General features: G+C 39.4%; 1 protein-coding gene across 5 annotated transcripts in view; it reads right to left on the bottom strand.

Moving 5' to 3' along the window:
* GLRB (glycine receptor beta) overlaps positions 1-12,385 on the bottom strand; it is a 175,814-nt gene that overhangs the window by 33,121 nt on the left and 130,308 nt on the right. For 4 of the 5 annotated variants that reach the window (XM_069243183.1, XM_069243207.1, XM_069243189.1 and 1 more), the window contains exon 8: positions 8,895-9,047. In XM_069243183.1, the coding sequence (XP_069099284.1) occupies positions 8,895-9,047 (153 nt within the window). Of the gene's footprint in view, positions 1-5,076; positions 5,254-8,894; positions 9,048-12,385 lie in introns of all 5 variants that reach the window. The other variant, XR_011205449.1, reaches the window with a different exon arrangement.

The raw sequence follows: 12,385 nt of genomic DNA, 5'->3' as shown, positions 1-12,385 counted from the left end.
TTTGTTGTCCCTTGTGTGTAGGTGTTGTGCTGCAAGCATGTCTGTTTGCAAAGCTCTGAGAATGCTTGTGTGTTCGACTGTCCTAAATTTATTTGAAAAATCAGGACGTATTAAGTCAAATAAATGTTTTATGCGTGACGTATAATCAGGAATGTAAGTTCAGCCAAAATTCAGGAAACCCAATAGGGATTGGAGTTTTTTTTTATTGTATTTGGAGGTTGTAATTGTGCACATTTTTCCAAGAATTGTGGCGCTAGGCTCTTTCCTTCACTCAATAGCTCATATCCCAGAAACAGGACGCTAAGGAAGGCTATTTTTGTTTTTTTTAAATTGAATTTGTAGCCGAATTTGTCAAATCCCACAACAACGCGGGCTACCAGTCTTAAATGCTGCAGCAATTTATCATCCGTGATATAGATACCACCTACATAGGACAATGCTTCAGGGTCAATATCGTGAAGTATTGAAGTCACATCGTGAAGTATTGAAGTCACACAAGCCGCAAACAGTCCTGGACTGTTCTCCTACCCCTGGAGTAAACAGCAGAATTTGTTCTGGGAGTCTAGTGCACTGAAACTTGTTAAGTCTCTACTCTCAGGCGCTATATTTTGGCAGAAGAAACCATTGGAAATGTCCACCTTGTTTTGTATTTTTTGCGCACTATGCTGTTCATGAGTGCTGTGTGAGTTTTGTATAGTATATGTGTGTGTATGACTGTTTAAATGTCTGTAGTCTAAGTCTATTCCGTACAAATGGTCTGGTTTAGCTACTGGGAATATTGGATTATTCATTGGTGAGAAACAGGGTCTGATTACGCCCTGGTACTCTAGTTGTGTGAGGATTTCCCTCACAGGTGCTTTTGCATCATGCTTTATTGGATACTAGGGTTGTGGCTGTGGTTGATTTTTAATAGGGATTACATGATAGGGGGAATGTTGATCCCATCCTACGTGGTTGCGGTACGGGTGCCTGCACCAATGCCCAATCGATGGCGTAGGATTCTGCGAGCTCTTCGGGAACAAGGGGCGAGAAAGAAGGTTTAATAACATCTTCCCCATATGGGCATGTATGGACAAATTCAGGTGGCCAATTCTTTTCGACCAGTAGAATATAATATATGTTTATGACACGGTCCCAAACGATTGAGTCTATTGTGTGCTCTGTCTCCTTGTAACTGTAGTGTTACTTTGTACACCCCATCAGGCGTGGAGACACACATGTCCGCAGTTTCTACTTGTAGGAAGTCATCAGTTGCTTTCACCTCCAGATGCTCTAGAAGATTCTGGCAAACTATTGTGACCTCTGCCGTGCTGTCTAATAGCGCTAGTGCCCACTTCTTCAAGAGAGCCATCTTCTTGAGTGGCATGTCGAACTGCAACTGCTGCCACCTTTTTCTTTTTGAATTGTGTTTTTTGTTGGGGAAATTTCTCTTCTTTTTTTAACAGAAAAGTATGTGGAGCATTGTGATTCCTGTCTCGGTTTCACATACTCACGTTCTTCGCTCTGACCGCCCACCTCTCTCACTGGGCTTTTCCGATGAGTCCTGAAAGGGACGAGATTGGCGTGTATCAGTATATTGATATTTGTCAGGCGTTTTTATATTATCTCTATTTCTGAGATTATATGTATTCTATGGGGTTTCCGTTTGTGGATATTCTCCCCTTTCTTTTTTAGGTATTTGTTTTTTTTTATCCCAGTGTTTCTTTGTACCCTTAGGAGCTTGCTTGGTAGAATCTTTATTAGATTTAGCTTGAAACTATGGTTTTGTTGGTCTGCCCCCAGACTATCTCGACCAATGCTAGAGTAGGTCTCCGCAATAATCTTTGGCAGCTCACGTTCTTGATCCTGGAGAGGAACGTCCCGGAGCCACATGCGCACCACTAGTGCGACCGCTTCCCCTTTAAGGTTATTTAATGTAATTGAGGATACCATGGCAAAGTTGCCCATTAATTGCATCCCCAAGTCCAGGGCTGGGGCAGCCCGTATTCATCTTGAATTTGTTTCAATGCTTCCGGTAAATTGTCGGTGTACAATGCGCAGTAGTATTGAGCGTGGCAAACACCTTGCCCCATGTATTACAATTATCTACCATGGGAACCATCCCAAACGGCAAGCACAATGTTAATATTCTGTGTTTATCCTGAGGTCCCGTATGGGTAACTACTGCTTCCAGTGCGTTTATTTTTTGAGCTAACCAAAACGGAATTTCTTCTCGTTTAGCTGGTACTTCACCAATGATCGAATGTACAGTTGCAAGGTTAATGCCTGGTGCTACTGCATGTATTTGCTCCGGAGCTGCACGTGCTGCGTTTGTTTTTAACGTTTGCATTACAAACTGTACTAATCGTCTGTATATTGCTGTCAGCTCAGCATATAAGCAGCGGACTTCAGCTACCGTTAGTTTCTCTGCTGCAGGGAGAGGTGTATAAGTGGCCAATAAAGGCCAGGTAGGACCATCATTACTTAGGGGACCTAACCCAATGTGTAAAATTGTGTGGGACAATCAAGCCAATTATTATGTTGTTGATAAGATAGAGGTATTTCTGATATGCATATGCTCTGTATAGTGCAGGTACGTTTACAGGTGAATAGTGATGAAATGTATTAGTGTTCCCATCAACTTCTGGAAATGTGACCCAAGAATAAAAAAGTTCTGTTCTATAGGCCAGGTGAGCATGAACATCTAATGTGATTGGACCCCCTGGGCCGTTAGGCCATGTGCCAATAAATGTGAAGTAATGGGTGGTTGCGTATTGACTGCAATTGCTACCTGTTGTGGATTTGCCATAATGAATGGTAAATTTGTTCAGATATGAGCACACCAAATGGGGATTATCCTTTTAGAGTTCAAGCTTCAACAACCTACAGCATTAGTTAGGTACTCCCTACTTAGCGGAGGATGAAATCCTCAATACCACAGACTTCTCTGTATATAGTACTGAGGTGTCTTTGTATGTAGCAAGACAGAGATACTTAGGAGGACCCGAAAATTAGAGCCTGACAAAACGCTGACGGCGACATGTCGCGTAGCCTCATTATTCTAATGAGACAACTGGATTTGAGCTGCAGAATCGCCTGTGGTGTGGGAGACTGAGTCTAACCCACAACAGGTGACACCTGTCAGCCTAATTCAGGTTTTGCTTTGGCTAACTAGCAGTGCCTCATCTCCACCCAAGAGCAGGGATGATTGGGCAGCCGAGCACATGACACAATTGACTCCTCAGGGAAATCGTGTTCACTCACATTGCATCCGTTTCTCTCAGTTACATTAGTCTCACATATACAAGGGCAAGCAGAGGCATTATGTTACAATAAAGTTTTCATGAAGCAACTGCATCGTAGATAATAAAGCATGTACTGCAATATCCACGACGATAAAGCATGACAGAATTAAAATTGTGACAAGGAGAGTGAAGCATAGAAATAACGCTACCATATTGTCACTAGATCAATAGACTAATTCCTACCTAGGCTACATTACAGTACAGCATGTTAAGCTCTAGCTCTGCCCTTCAGGTTCCCCTGGGAAGACATCATTCCCCATACCTGAGCAAAGGCCTGAAGTCTGCATAAGCCGCTGTAGCGAAGCATTCGGCAATCAACACACATTCCTGGTCATCTGACTGGAATCTCCCTCTAATGCGTATTGGACAGAGAAGTGTTTTATAATAAAACAGCTGATGTTCTGAGAAAATGTCCCCACGTAAGGATGTGTATGTTTCTATGACTACCAGAGACCAAAACGTTACCATGTTTACCGGCAACCGATCTTACTGCAGCCTTGAGAGAAGCACAGAGTGAAAGAAATGTCTTGTTTAAGAACACATTGCTGGCCTGTGCAAAGAACAGCTAGACAGAGAGAAATAAAACAAGACCGCAAAAGGGGCTAATGTTAAAATAATAAACGAAGCTGAATAAAACATATCTAGGTTAAAGTGCAAAGCGGCAGGCCTAGTGTGCTAAAATAACGTGCATGTAGCTGTAACTAAAATGGCTACACAACACCACTAATCAGCACTCTACATCCGAGTCATCAATGTCCAGCTTGAAATCACTAACTCAAACATTGTGCTCACCCACCCACACTGTTCTAGGTTTCAAAGTCTGTCCTGCATGATGAACCAACCCCACCATTTCAGCTCCAAGGATTTAAAAATTATTTTCAGCAGGACAACCACGCAAGCTTCATATCAACCAACAGAACACAGATGGCATACCAGAAGCTTGTCATTCTACAGGCAGTGATGCACACCCGAGGGAAAAATCTAAATGTAGTCCTTTTCTTACATAAAAACGGTGAACATTTTGAGCCCAAGCAATAGTAAAACAATAATTCTAACTACAAACTTTCTCTGTAAGATCTAAGAATTCCTGTAGATAAGATTATTTTCTTTGTGCCTAGGGCACCATGTTTCCAGCCTTCTATGTTCGGGGCTAATTATGTGTTGATCGTGATACGCAATTGGCCCTGGCACTAAACATGTACTTTACATTATTTCATACTCATGCAGGCCTACAAACTTAATGGTAGAAAAATATAAATATGAAAATTGTGTTAATGTATTGAGGAACTGTAAGCTTAGGGTCGACAAAGTCATAAAGGAATCACGATGGCCCATCTTACAGTGATCACCAAAACAAATTTTTTAACATATTTTTACTATCCAATCATCAAATGGGAGAATCAGTCACAACACATGAATCTGGGATAAGCCATACTGCAAAAGATAGTTTATAAAGTTATTTTACTAGTTTTCCAGAAGAAAATGACAGATCCCACAGACATAGACATATACTACTTTAAATTGTTTAATTTAGAGTATGCTTGTAACTAAACAGTTAGACATACTTTGATAAATTAATTCCACAAATTGAATGAGGATATTTATTAAGCCTTGCTTGAGACTTCCTTTCTACCTCGTAATACAGAATAGCACAATTCTAATGAACACTGACATGAAAATAAATTTGCCAGAGTAAAAACAAAGAAATGATCAGAGATAAATGAAGACAATTACATTGTGTTAAAACGATAACAGAAACAACATACTTATTCAAACGTAGGTGATCACAAACCTTATTTTGAGATGTCATATTTGATTTGCTCATTCCAGCAGCAGGTATGACTAACAACGTGAAGATGAAGGAATGGTAATGAAAACAGGAGGGAGTTTAGTCAGATATGTCTTCCATCCATGAGGACAATGTAGTGGCAAGGTTTTCTGGCATAATGATTGTTCCACACTTTAAAAACTGAAATCAAACATATGGATGAAGAATGTGGCACGTAAAACAGTTTAACTTAAGTGTCTGATGAATGAATATGCACAACATATGAAATAAATGATTAGACCTAGGAGTATACTAATAAGGAAACCAACCTGTAAGCAATGTTCAATAGCTAATATCTGGCATTAAGAGTAGCCTTTGTTGGTAAATTAAATTTCTAAATGATTTTTGAAACCATCACAAATGTACAGCTGAAGTATTTAACTGTTTAAATCAGGGAAAACAAGTATTGAGAAATGCGAAGGTAACATTTTCTTATGGTTTCTCAACCAACATCGAATTAGTTTGTAATATGAAATATGATACGTGTAATTGACCATTAAAAATGATTATTGAAAGTTTAACAGAAACTAGGGCAAAAACATATCTACAAATGTCGTAACCGCAATAAAGGAACGATTAATACAATGAAGACTAAAATGACCAGCTATCACGGTAGGACTGCAGGTGAAAAACAAAGGGGATTATAAAATGTGTAAGGTTTTCTCAGAGTGATATATGCTACCTCGTGGCCCATAGTATATAGGAATAAATGCAGACAAATTGTTTGATGTTTAAATCGATCGAACCTTGCTACATTATCTGAGATCTATATTACAATTCACTGTGGAAAAGTTGTGTTAATGTTAGTTTGCTTTATTTTTCCTTTATAGTTCTTTGATACATTTAGCCAAGTTAGAAACCTGTGCTCTTTTGTGGATGTTGCATTGTTTTTTAAAAGATGTCTTCCTTTTTTATTTAGCAGATTACAGTGAAGCAAACAATTATATATTGCTGTCCTGCTTTCATTTACTGAAGGCAGTGTGCACCGTACGAAAATGTAGACATGCTGCTGTTTATTCTGATCTGGATTGGATGATTAACCATTTTTTTTTTTTAATGGTCTGATACCTTACTGTGTCTTTACCTTGTAATGTTCATCTTTATCCCTTGTTCTCAATTTAGGTTCAGACAGCTAACGTGGGTACAGTAAAGTTGTTGATTAAGCTACTCAGCACCTCCTTATGTCTGCAGCGTGCACACGCCATGTGTAAGATGTCAAATGTGGCCTAATTTCACCTTGGAAATGCTTAGCAAATGGCCCTGGGAAGCCCTAACCATTTTATGCTTCATAACTGAAAATACCGTCACATAACATACCTGCATACATTCTGAAATCACAAGGAGGGAAATCTGCCTGCCACATTTCCTATTGATTCAAAGGGATAGCATGATGGGATTTGCAATTATAATTATGAATCAGAAAACAACTTTGGGCGCTATGTCAGATTTTGCATCTGGATATCCCTTGCACTGACTTTGTGAAATTAAAGTCTTCTGAAAATCATGTCCAAAGTTTTAATACTATAGTTAGATTGAATCCCCAGTCCACTAATCTTTGAAACCAGCACGACCACAAGGCTGCATCAATAAAGGAAGGAAAAACTGAAAGAGTGCCATTCTATCAACCTTTCCGGTACACTGAACCTTTGAAACGTTGGATCAAGACATTTAACTTTTACAAAGGGTCATGGTTTGGGAACCACTGCTATTACCTGGTATTAAGATTTCGTATAGTAATGCAGGTAATGAACGTGTGTCTCTATTAATCCTGAGAATTGGTTTATTCTTAGTTACTATATCTTTGTAATCTTTTTAGGCATCTTTATAGAACTCAAAAAAACAACAGGACAAATCATCATTATACGATTTAAGACATGCATATGGGGATGATTTACAAAGGTAAGTTACATTTTTGAGTAAGTTTACACATTAACTCCGGGCGTAAATTACTACTTAAAAAAAAACGGAAAAAAAAAAAAAACACACACATACACAAAGTAGTAAATCCAGTACTGCACATGGCCAACCACAAGTACTGTAATACTCTCTCATAGAAAAAATCGAGGTTGGTACTTAAAATAATAACCCCATCGAAAACATTGTCAAATTAAATTAAAATATTTAAAGTAGTTAAATGAAATAGTTGCTCCGTTTTCCAATACAACACGCAGCGTATTATCTTTGTCAACAGTAAATATAAAATGAAACTAGCAAAGGAATGTGAGCAGTGGCACAGCCAAATTTCTCATCGTTTAGCTTTGTCATTACTTTTTGCCAGTGCTGTTCAGCTTCCCCACGCAAGTGGACATGTGCGTCATGATGCTGCAGCGTCCCTTTTCTTTTTCAGTTAACAAACACACATTATCTTTTGCTTTTAATAAAGTAATGGCAAAACAGCACATTGCACCTGCCGAGCCTCAACAAAGAAAATATAAAAGAAGAATGTGACATGGAGAGGGAGCAACAGAGGAGTAGGCAGGGGGAAGGGATGGGGTAAAGTAAACGCCACTGAGTGATGGATTGAACACAGAGCAGGACAGGTAGAGCAATGGAGGAAGGATCATACAGAGGTAAGATCAAGATATAAGCACTCCTATGGAGTGCTCAAAGTTTAGAAGAAAAACATAGGTCCCAAATGCGGAGCTGTGGACGGATACAAGTAAAATAATCAAAAGGATACTAATGATGCAGGGGACGGACAAAGAAAGAGGAAGAAAAACATAGAATGAGCTGCATGCAAATGAGATGGAAAAAGCCAACCAATGGTAAATAGGCTGGCTAAAAACCTGCTCCAAGTTATTATACAAAACACATTCACAACAGTTAGCAGGCAAGGGACGAATTCAATCCCAATTTCTAATAACCAATATTAACTCTTGGTTACAGGGCTCGTTGCAAGATTGAAGAATCCGTTCTGCAGCCGACGCGTTCCGTGAGGCTTCCGAACGTGGACAGAGTGGGCTATAATAGAAACCCCAACATTTCCTTGGATATACCTAAAATCGAGTAGCACCAACAAAGGAAGAGGACATTAATTCGGAAGGTTGGATATTAATCATAGCGTTAAGAAAGTGTTGCCAGTGCCCCCTGACAGTCCTGAAGAGGCCTTGAGTGCTAGGCCGAAACGCGTCGACATCTCTTTAATGGAATCAAGGGCTTGGAATTATAATGTATTGAGACGCATAAATGGGTGAACACTACACAATACCTATCCAAAAAAACATCTAGGTATTGTTCAGCTGGGTGTAAGGTCCTTGGTTACCATTTGATATTAGATCACATTGTGAATTGTGTTATAGTGACTATTTGTTCAAGCTTTTAAGACGGGCACACCTTTTTTGTATTTTTTGTATTATTTGTTTGTATCATTGTCATGATTTTTGTTATATGAGAATGCTTTATGAACATGTATTTATGTTTTATATGTCAGATGTAAATATTTGTATGTAGACTTGTGTATAGAGATAGAGACAGATTTCTCTCCAATGAGTCTGATGCCGCATTGCTGTGAATTGATTAAATAAATAAGGGCAAATAATTTACCCCCTGTAACCAAGAGTTAATATTGGTTCTTAGAAATTAGGATTTAATTCGTCCCTTGCCTGCTAACTGTTGTGAATGTGTTTTGGATAGTATCCTAAGCAGGCATGGGTTATAGGATACTCCCCTTTTAGGCTGTTCCAAGTTATTATACACCAGAGGTCTCCAACAACATATAGCTAAAAGTGAACAGTGGGCGAGACCTTAAAGCTTACTAATATAACAGTGTTAGAGAAGATTACCTAGTGGTACTCTTGCAGCACTCGCATCAGGATTGATCCAAAAGGACAGCCATGAGAGAACAACAATGAGCAAAGTAGGAGCATAGACGCCCATCATGTAAAATCCAACCTGTCTTCTTAAGGTGAAGATGACTTCCACGCATGTGTAGTAACCTTTACAAGAAAAGAGTATTTTTTTTTTAAACACAGAATAAAGTAATTGCCAACATATTTGTTTTCTTAATTACATGGTTCCTGGTTTGTGGCAAAAACACCTACCAAAACAGGCTAAACATTTCATATATTTAATACAATATCTGTGGTAACAATAATTAAGCTGAGGTTACAAAATGATAATTCAACACTTATTTTGGATAGACATTCAGCTAAATCGATATCACTCCTCTGGTCTTACCGATTCCCAGAAGGACGCGATTACTATTCTGAACTGTTTGTTGTGACCTTTCAGATATGCGTTTGCTCAACCTGTATGTGGCACAGTGAAACAGACACCACATGCTGCTGTAGATCAATGATCGCACGCCTCAATCTTCAAGGAGTAAAACATGTTTATTTGGTGCTGACTTTGTGGCTACTGACCAGATATTTCTAATTAAGAGCGTGCAACAATAAGAAATTAAGATTACAAATTGTCACTTTAAATAAAGGAAACAAAAAAAAACTAAGTAAAGAATCTGATCAAAGGCCTGGGCATTTAAACAGGTAAAAATGTTCATTACATGGAATGAGTTGTGTAAAATGGTGGGTGGGAAAGTAAAACATGAAGTTATTCCCGGCGAAGGCATTCAGCCAGTCCAAGTAAGTCTCAGACAAAGTTCTTTATAAGTACTACCTATGTCAGATTTGTACCAAATACCAAGTATCCGTCAACCCAGATGTGCGCAATGCAGACCCTCGCTTACACAATGAATTCCAACAGGGCCAATCTCTGCACAAGCATTTAGTATTTACTAACATATTACTCATGTTAAGGCTTTAAACGTCTCTAGAATACTGAGTGCAGCAAAAAAAAAACATATCCAGGACAGATTTCATAAGAAAGGTTACGTTGCAAAGATAATTGTTTGCAACGACTAAAAATGTCTAACAAACCGTTTTACTTTACAATAAAGACTAATTGCCATTTTAAAACATTTGGTTTTGGTGAGCATAGCCATCTGGTAAGTGATACGAAATGTATTAATACAAATCCAACAAGATTAGTTCTTCAGACTTCAAAAGTCCAATGCAGCAAATTAATTATTGCAAGCTGCAAAGCAGGTAACCAAACGTTAAAGTCACCAAGCTAATGAATACAAAAACCAGAGTAATTAACCTAATTGTGCGAAGGTAAGAATGAACACCTAAAGAGGACGCAAAAGGCACCACATAGACTACAATTAAAGAGGACTACTGCAAACGGGCAAGCTGGACTGCAGCACCGCCAACTGGAAACAGCTCCATAATAAGGCCGATCACAGATAACTTTACATATCCTGCATTTCATACAATCGAGCGCTGGACAGTGCAGATTTGATCGGTCATCATGCTGAGAACTTCTGGGATGGTGATTTTCTAATTAGCAGCGAAGTGATTTCTGAACAACTGGCACTCAAACGCAACTGAGAATTGTCCTTTTGACTGAAACTTGCTTGAACGATCCATGTAGATGCAGGATGAGTCATATTGTGACAGTGGTAAGTGTATTGCGAGTAACAGCCTGTACCTGGCACATCAGCAAACATCAGCGTTCGTAATGCCTGGACCACCACTTAGTGGATAACACAAATGCTGAATGATGAAAGAGATGCTGGCTAAATGCAGCAGGATTTCGTATTCTGGAGTTGACTGTGAGGAGGTGATGCAGTTAACAATAAATCTAATAATAATCTGTCTTTTATAAAGCACATGACGTCGATCTTCTAATCACTATAAATAGCAGGTATGCAGCATCCAGATTTTACAAATAAATTCGGAACCGTGTTGGTGTGATGAAGCTTGTCCTAAATGAAGCCATCATGGAGTTAATCGAGTAAACTATCTCAGAGCAGTTGTGATATTTTCTGAGATGACGAGGGGACACCAAAGGACACTCTACAAGCAACATTGTCTGTTCGAGTACACCTAGTAAGTGAACATACAAAGTGTAAAAAAAAGAAACGATTCACTGGAACGGATGAAGATAGTCAGCAATCCAAGAGGACTATAGGTGAGCATGATCACAAGGCTACAATTCCATCCCTATGCTTGGTGCCAACAACCTAGCCACTTTCACCAAAACTATAACTGAATTACTTAAACGACTTTGATAAGGATGCAACTCTCAAAAGCAGAGGTTTGGGCAAGAGTGTGGAGTTTAACCAAAGAAGCAAGTGTTTACTCAAAGATGTGCAGTATTGCTGCCGGCAATAACTGTTTGCTACCAATGGGCTACAAAAAATTCCAAATGCCTGGGGATGTTGACTTTCTTTCAGGTTCAACGCCGCCATGGAGAGCTTGGAAATGTTTGGCCAGGGCTCAATCACCTTTGTGGGAGTTGTCTAGGTGTTGGTCTTCTGTGACCACTGTGTGTTTCGTTTGCACACCAAAGTAACTTTATCCAATGCATTTTTCGATGTCAAAGGCAACAACATTTTACCTGTGGTACTGATGAACCCAAGAATGTCACTAATGTTTTTAGAATCCCATGCCACAACTGTAACTTTTGGGACATTGTATGTTTGAGGTGCTTTAATTTAAGTTAAAATACTTTAGGAACCAACCACAACATGCGAAACTGGATTCGTTTCCTCTTCTGGACCTGAGAGCTGGCTTAAACAAAAACGTTCTTAAGGCCAGAGAGGGCAAAATGCCCATCCTAATGGACCTGACGGTCCAGTTAATAGTGCTTCTTGAACGTAGGAAGCGACAACCACGTAGCTGCCAGACGGATGTTGAGGACAGGCACTACATGTGCAAACCCAGTAGTCGCAGCTTTGGCTCTGGTAGAGTGAGTCCTTAAGCCTTACAGCAGCTTATTTTTCACTAAAAAGGTAGCAGGTCTTTATGCAGAGTACTAGCCATTAAGCGATGGACAGTACACTGGCTTGCCCTTCTTTGCGCCGTTAAATCCAATTAAAAGCTGAGCGTCCAATCAATGGTACTTGGTACGATCGATATTTTAAAAAAGGGCTCATTGGATCCAAACAAGGGAGTTTCTCCTTCTTCTTAGAGGGGTAAAGAACGTCAGAAAGCTGATTATCTAACTGAGGTACAAGGGAGTCACTACCTTAGGTAGGGAGGCAATCACTTGAAGAATCAGTTGGTGGGTGAAGAGAGAGGGCCTTAAGCTCACTTATCTGTAGACCAATGTGATATCAACCAAGAAGACCATTTTAAGAGTCAGAAAAGTTACAGGGGAGCTTTGCATGGGTTCAAAGTAAGAACACATCACATGGTTAAAACCCAAATCAAGTTTCACTGGGGCATAATGAAGGAGGAAGGCAGAAATATGTACTGCTAACCTTTCAAGA

Source organism: Pleurodeles waltl, chromosome 1_2 (assembly GCF_031143425.1).
Source record: "Pleurodeles waltl isolate 20211129_DDA chromosome 1_2, aPleWal1.hap1.20221129, whole genome shotgun sequence".
Lineage (NCBI taxonomy): Eukaryota > Metazoa > Chordata > Amphibia > Caudata > Salamandridae > Pleurodeles > Pleurodeles waltl.
Note: the sequence above shows the minus strand (reverse complement) of the source record. Positions and strands in the feature narration are given on the sequence as shown.